The sequence below is a fragment of the Heliangelus exortis genome, chromosome 6, assembly GCF_036169615.1.
Source record: "Heliangelus exortis chromosome 6, bHelExo1.hap1, whole genome shotgun sequence".
NCBI classification, from domain to species: Eukaryota; Metazoa; Chordata; class Aves; order Apodiformes; family Trochilidae; genus Heliangelus; species Heliangelus exortis.
Window position 1 is genome coordinate 26,733,595 of NC_092427.1, and position 6,421 is coordinate 26,740,015.

The 6,421-nt window shown below is 65.6% G+C and overlaps 1 protein-coding gene across 2 annotated transcripts; it reads left to right on the forward strand.

The window, feature by feature from the left end:
• The first annotated feature begins 1,975 nt into the window (after positions 1-1,975).
• Positions 1,976-4,257, forward strand: DLX2 (distal-less homeobox 2). Of its 2 annotated transcripts, none has more exons than XM_071746238.1 (3): positions 1,976-2,539; positions 2,766-2,953; positions 3,203-4,257. In XM_071746238.1, exons 1-3 carry the CDS (start codon positions 2,215-2,217, stop codon positions 3,485-3,487), a joined length of 798 nt encoding a protein of 265 aa, XP_071602339.1. In that variant the 5' UTR covers positions 1,976-2,214; the 3' UTR covers positions 3,488-4,257. The 2 variants fall into 2 exon arrangements, with proteins under 2 accessions (XP_071602339.1, XP_071602340.1); XM_071746239.1 differs by having other exon boundaries at positions 1,977-2,539; positions 2,769-2,953.
• Positions 4,258-6,421: the final 2,164 nt, after the last annotated feature.

Genomic DNA, 6,421 nt, shown 5'->3' on the forward strand with positions numbered 1-6,421 from the left:
AAGTCCTCAGAATGTGGCAAGGCACCGTCCTTTCTCTTCTGTAGTTTGTTTTGGTTTTCTGGGGCAAGGGGTTTTAAACTATGTCTATGCTTCAAGACCTGACCAATGCAGTCCGGCTGATCGCCCTGATCTAGCTGACCGTCACCAAACGTGGCTTCTCCCCTTCTGTCCCGTGCCAGCCGCGGCTCTTCCAGGCTGCTGGTCCACGTCCAGACACAGGCAGAAATAGCCGTATAAAGACGTAATGTGGGATGGCAGTCACCTCAGACTGCGGATTTTACACACGAGGTCATTTTTTTTCTTTTTTATTGAAGACCAGACGATGTTATAGACCGCAGGCGGTTGCTGCAGGCGCCCTGCGCGTTCTGTAACCGCCGCTGCCCCGGCTGCGGACCCCTCGGGCTCCGCTCGCTCCGGCAGCGCTGGGCGCCAGGTACCGGCGGTGTCACCCCCGGTTCTCGGCACGTGGCCGAGCACCCCACCTCCGGCGGCTCCGGTCTAGGGGTCACCTGCCACCTCCGGCGTCGCGGCCTCGCTCACCTTCGCCCGACGCCTGCCGTAGCGCCGCCGCCCCCACCGGGCACAGACGGGCAGGCTCCAGCCGCTCCCCGCTTCAAAGCGACCGCAGTGGAGCTGGAGCCGGAACGGGGGCGAGGCCGCCCGGTGGCTGGGGCGGGAGGTCCGGCGGAGACGTTCGGCTCCGGCACCTTCGTCGTGAGGGACGGAGCGCGAGGGGTCCTGAGGGGGCACGCGCCCGGGCCCCGCGAGAGGAGCCTGGCGCGAGGACACTTCATCGGCACGCGCGAGGCTCGTGGCGGCGCTGCGGAACCGGCAGCACGCGCGGCCCCGGCAAATAGCGCCGCGGGGGCCGCTCTCGCGTGTCCCCTTTTGTGTCCCATTTCCAGCCACCCCCGCACCAGCGACTTCTCCCTCCCTGCCCTCTCCTTGGGGACCCACGCTGAGCACCCGTGACACTCCCCCCGCGCAGACACGTGGCCCCGGGCGTCTCGGGGACCGTCCGCGTTTTAACATTCTCCTGCGAGAGAAACGCGTTTTCATGACCAGCGGCTCCGCTCCGCGGCGGGACGATCGAGCGAGAAAAACTTAATGTGAAAATAAACATCAGTTCTGAAGCCATTTCCCCGCGCCCTCGAGACATCATTCCGGCAGCCCACGGCCGCCGAGCCGGTTGCTACTGCTGCCCCACGGTACTCTTCCCGCCAGAGGGCAGTCGAGGCAGAGCCACCGCTCCCGCCCGAGACCCTTCCCCGACAGCCCGTGCCGGTCTCGGTGCAGCCGCAAGCCGGCAGGGACGGGGGGCAGAGAGGCGGACGGCCACTCGGGGGTGCCCGGCACCGCCGGTCCGTCGGGGCTGCAACGACGCGCTCTTGCCTTCTGCCTCGTAGAAAGGGGTCCGGTGGGTGCCGTCAGAAACTGCTCTGTAAAATACACGTGCGTGACCGAGTGGCGTTGGGAACCTGTGGCTGCAAAGCGCTTCCACCCCGGCACGGAGCGGGGGGGTGAGGGGTGTCAGCGCTCCCACCACGTGGCCGAATCCCTGGGCCCAGAACACCCTTTAGAGGCACCCGACCGCCGGTCCCCCAGTTCCGCCCGTCGCCAGCCGCGCCCGCACGGGTTTGCCTCTCACGGCGAGATGGACGTCGCGGGCTTTTCCCTGGGAGCGGGCACACACCGGGAGCAGCGCGGCAGAAGCGGCCGTGTCGGCCCGCAAACCCGAGCGCTCGCCGGAGGGAATCGGACCGCTCCGTCGGACGGCGGCGGCGGGGAAGAGAGGCGGAGAGACCCGTGCATCTGGGCCAGGGGAAGTCCCGGTCCTGTCCCGGGTGCCGCGCAGCCCCGCGCAGGGCACAGCCCCGCAACCGCTGGTGCCCGAGCCACGCTCGGCTCCCGTCCCGTGCCCCGCGGACCCCAGAGGGATACGGCGCGGGCGGTGTCCCCATTGGCTGTTGCTAGGTGACGTGCGGCGCGCCACGTGACCGGTGTTAAATGCCGCCCCGGCGGCGCGCGGCGCCGCAGAGCCCGTCCCGCTGGCGGCGGCGGGAGCGAGGCTGTACGGTCCGGCCCGGCCCGGCCCGGCCCCGCGGGCGCGGAGCGCAGCGCAACAAGGCGAGCATGGTGGCGCGGCCCTGACCCATTCCCCGGTGGGGAGGGCCGCGGGTCGGCGGCCCGTGCCCCGACGGGCGGGGGCGCGGAATGACCGGGGTGCTGGAGAGCCTAGTGCCGGACATGCACGCCAGCCAGATCTCCGCCGGCAGCTACCACCAACACGGAGGCCTACACAAGCCGCAGGAGTCTCCCACGCTGCCCGTCTCCACGGCCACCGACAGCAGTTACTACACCAACCAGCAGCACGGGGCGGCCGGCGGGCCGCCCTACGGCCCGGTGGGCTCCTACCCCTACGCGGGCAGCGGTACCGCCCCCTACTCGGCTAAGGCCGGCTATGACCTGGGCTATGCGGGCGCCTACGGCTCCTACGGTCCCTACGGCAGCAGGGCTTCTCTGGCCAACAACGACTCCGGTACGTCCGAGCCTCGGGGGGGGCGGCTCAGGGTATCCGGCGGGAGCCGGACGGCTACTCCAAGTCCGGCGAGGAGGCGGTCGGGGCTCGAGACCCGGGGTGGGCCGGGAGGGAGCTCGACCCGGGCGGGCCGCCGCGACGGAGTGGGCGGCGATGCCGTAGATGTGGGCAAGACCCTGGGCGGCGGGGGCTCCTCTCCTCACCAGGACCACCGTTTCTGCCGCAGCAGAGAAGGAAGATTGCGAGCCGGAGATCAGGATCGTGAACGGGAAGCCGAAGAAAGTGCGGAAGCCTCGGACCATCTACTCCAGCTTCCAGCTGGCGGCTCTACAGCGGCGCTTCCAGAAAACCCAGTACCTCGCCCTGCCCGAGAGAGCGGAGCTGGCGGCCTCCCTCGGCCTCACCCAGACGCAGGTAGGGCTCTCCCGCCGCAAGGCCCCGGTCACGTCCTACCCCGCGAGGAAGCTCGCCCTTCGCCGGGTCGGGTGAGGGCGTGGGAAAAGGACCGGCGCGGGGAGGGAGTTCGGGGAAGCGGTTCCGCCACCGAGGCAGCGCCGGCACCGTTGGGGAATGAGAAATCTGCTTGTCCCGGCCCCTCTGGCGGCCCGGGCGCCGGGGAGGTCCTGCGGAGGCTACGGCCGCCTGACGCCCCTCTCCCCCTAGGTGAAGATCTGGTTTCAGAACCGCCGTTCCAAGTTCAAGAAGATGTGGAAGAGTGGCGAGATCCCGGCGGAGCCGCCTCCACGCCGCAGCACTTCGCCGCCGCCTCCCACTTCGCCCCCTGCCTGGGATTTCGTTCCGCACCCGCGCACGGCGGGCAGCACCGGCACCGCCAGCCCCAGCCCCGCCGCCGCTTTCCTCGGCAGCTACTCGTGGTACCCGCCGGCGCCCGGCCCCGTCCCGCAGCCGGCGCAGCCCCCGCATCACCACGGCAGCGGCATTTTTTAGCCGCCGCAGAGACTTGGGCCCGCGGGGCCGTGCCCGGCAGCCGCTGGGCACCGAGCTGTAGCACCGGTGTTTTGGCGAAGCCTGGCTCTGGCCGTTCCCGAGGAAAGGAACCGCTCCGCGCCCCGTCTTGTTCCGTCGCGCCACCGGCGGGGGGCCCCCGTGTGCGCTCGGCCCGGCGGGGTCTGTCCTCCTGCTCCCCAAAAGAACCAGGCTGCGGAACAAGCACCCACCTCCCCTCCCTCCCTCTTCCTTGGCTTTTTCGTCAAACCACCGGTGCAGAACTTTGATTAACTCTTGATTTTTTATTTTTTTAAAGTCGTTAGGTGCCTTTGCGGATAACCTCACTTTGATGTTGGGGATTAAAAAAATAAAATGTTAAAAAAAAAAGATAAATAATTTTTATATGTAGATTTAAAACAAGACCCTCCCCATGTTGCAGTTACCCTTTTTAGCTGTGAACGAAACCGTCCGGCGAGGGGGACCGGTCGCAGTTGGCAGTGCCGGGGTGACTCCGGGCAGGTTTTGTGCCCCGACGGGACCTCTCCGGGGCGGAAGGCGAGCCTCAACGAGCCCTCCCCTCTATCCCCACCTCCGGCAATTCCGCCACCGTTCCTTCCCTCCGCTGTTTGATGTCCTCCGCTGTTTCCCCCCCGTGTGGGGGGAAAGGGGCTATTTTTGGTTATTTATTATGGAAAGCTTAAACACTCTTTAATGTTTCTTTTACAATAAGCAGAGATTATTTAAATAAATTATTGTTTCCATGGTGCTCACGGTGCTGAATTTCTTTGGGGATGGGCGAGCTTGGGGGTATCAATCCGGACCCCCGCTGAGGGGGAGAGCTATGTCCCCGCCACCCTTGTCCCATTGCAACTGTTGCCACAAACCGGCAACTTCCCTCTTTCTTCCCCTCATCTCCTTTCCCGTCTGCAATAAAATCTCGCCCCTGCCAGTCTTCTCGGCGAGGCCATGAATCACTCAGCGTGCCCTGCAGCAGCCCAGAGCCTCCCCCTTCTCCCCCCCCCCTCCGCTTGCTGGCGCCAGCGACATTTCGCCCGGGACTGGTTCCTGCCGTCTCCCAGCCTCCTAGACGGGCCAGAGGGGTTTGGGGCAGGGCCGAGTCCGGGAACCGAGGTTCGCCTGCAGCTGGTGCCTGCACACAGCCCTGCCCCGGAGAAATTTCGCCTCGCACTCCGCTAGATGGTTTCCCTGGGACGGAAGTAATGGCTTTCCCTGACCTTATCTATGACCCTTAAAGGGCTGGGGGTATCGGCTGGACCTCTCCGGGATGTGCTACCGGAGGGCTGGACTCTGCACCTCAGGATGTATGCCTCTGAGATGCAGCCCTACGGGCTTCACCCCTCATAGTTGTAACTCCTCTGGGACGTACCTTGCATCCTGGATACCTCCAGGATGAACCCTGTTCCAGGCTGCATCCCCTCCAAGTTGAACCTCTCTGGGATGTATCCCTCGAGGGCTGAACCCCGCCAGGATGTGGCCCTCTGGGAGGCTCCGTACCCCTCTCTACACCCCTCTTATCTGAACCTCCTTCTAGGCTGCACCCCTCTGAGCTGCCCCCTCCGGGATATAACCCTCCCATCTGTGACCCTCCGAGCTGTGACTCTGGGGGGTGTACTGGTCTGGGCTGCATCTCTGGAGGTCCTGACGGCTGAAAGAAGTAAAGGGAGGTGAGAGGGAGGTCTCTGCCCTCTATGGCCCCGAAACCCTGCCAGACTGGATCAGTGCGGAGGATCCCGCTGCAGACATGGTGACAAAGAGGCCCAGGCCGGCTCGCCCGGGGCAGGAAACGTGCAGCCCGGACGGAAGTCCCCCGATAGGCTTTGGCATGAGGAACCCAAGCAGGTCCGGCGAAGGCACGGGGGGAAGGAGGAGGGGTGCCCTCACAGGGGACGGTGTGGGAGGCCCGGGAGGGCGCATTGCTCCCAAGAACTTGGGGAAAGAGAGAGCATGGGGAGGGAAGAAGGAAAAGGAGAAGAGAGGAGGGTGTTGTTGGAGGACGAGAGGTGACGGTAAAGGCGACGAGAGAGGGGAGCGGGAGAGACAAAGGGAGAAGCGGCAGCTGCCCGCCGCTCCGGCGCTGCCCCGGAGCGCGGACGGAGAGAGGTCCCAGAGTCTCCTCGGTAAACAGCGAGGCCGGCCGTCCCGCACCTCGCCACCCCCTCGCCAGCCGCGGGTATACCAGTGGATATACATCGGCGGCGTCCGCCCGTTCTGACCGGGGGAAGGAGCTTCCCCTCTGGCTGGCGGCGAAGTGCTGGGACGGTGGGCAGGGATCAGGGTGGGGAGGAAGGCGGCGGAGCCGCCTCCAGAGAAAGGGGCACGAGTGGCGAGCAACACCGCGGAGCCCCCCGCCTCGCCGTCAGTCAGTGGTCCCCGGTGGGAGGAGGGCGAGGTGTAGGGAACTGGGACACCCATTTGCCAGGTGACAAGTTTTCCTAAGCCGTTCCTGCGGGATGCAAGAGGGAACTGTGGGCGCACGACATGGCCGGGACGTAGACAGCTTTTCCCGCTGTCCAGCGCTTCTGGCTATTAAATAAAGTTCCCCCCAAACACCTGTCCCCCGGCCCCCTCCCCGCTTTCCCTCTTCGCCCAGCGACTCCATCCCGCTAAAGCGGCGTAGTGCTTGGCTCGGCCCGGTATGGGTGGGCAGGATGCCGACAGCGGCGTGGGGGTCCTGAGTGGGGTCCGGACCGGCCGGGAGCAGAGCACTCCGCCCCGGGACTGGCGAGGCCGCCGGCCTCCCTTGTTGTCCTCCGTGTTTCCCTTCTTCTATTTAGTTATTTATTGTTTTTTTAATTAATGTCGTAGTATTTAATCGCTGCCTGCTAGCAGCAGCTCTCCCTGGGCTGCTCGCACCTGCTGTGTGCGTCGGGAGTATTCGTGCTTCACCCCTGCAGCATCCCCGCAGCTTCCAGA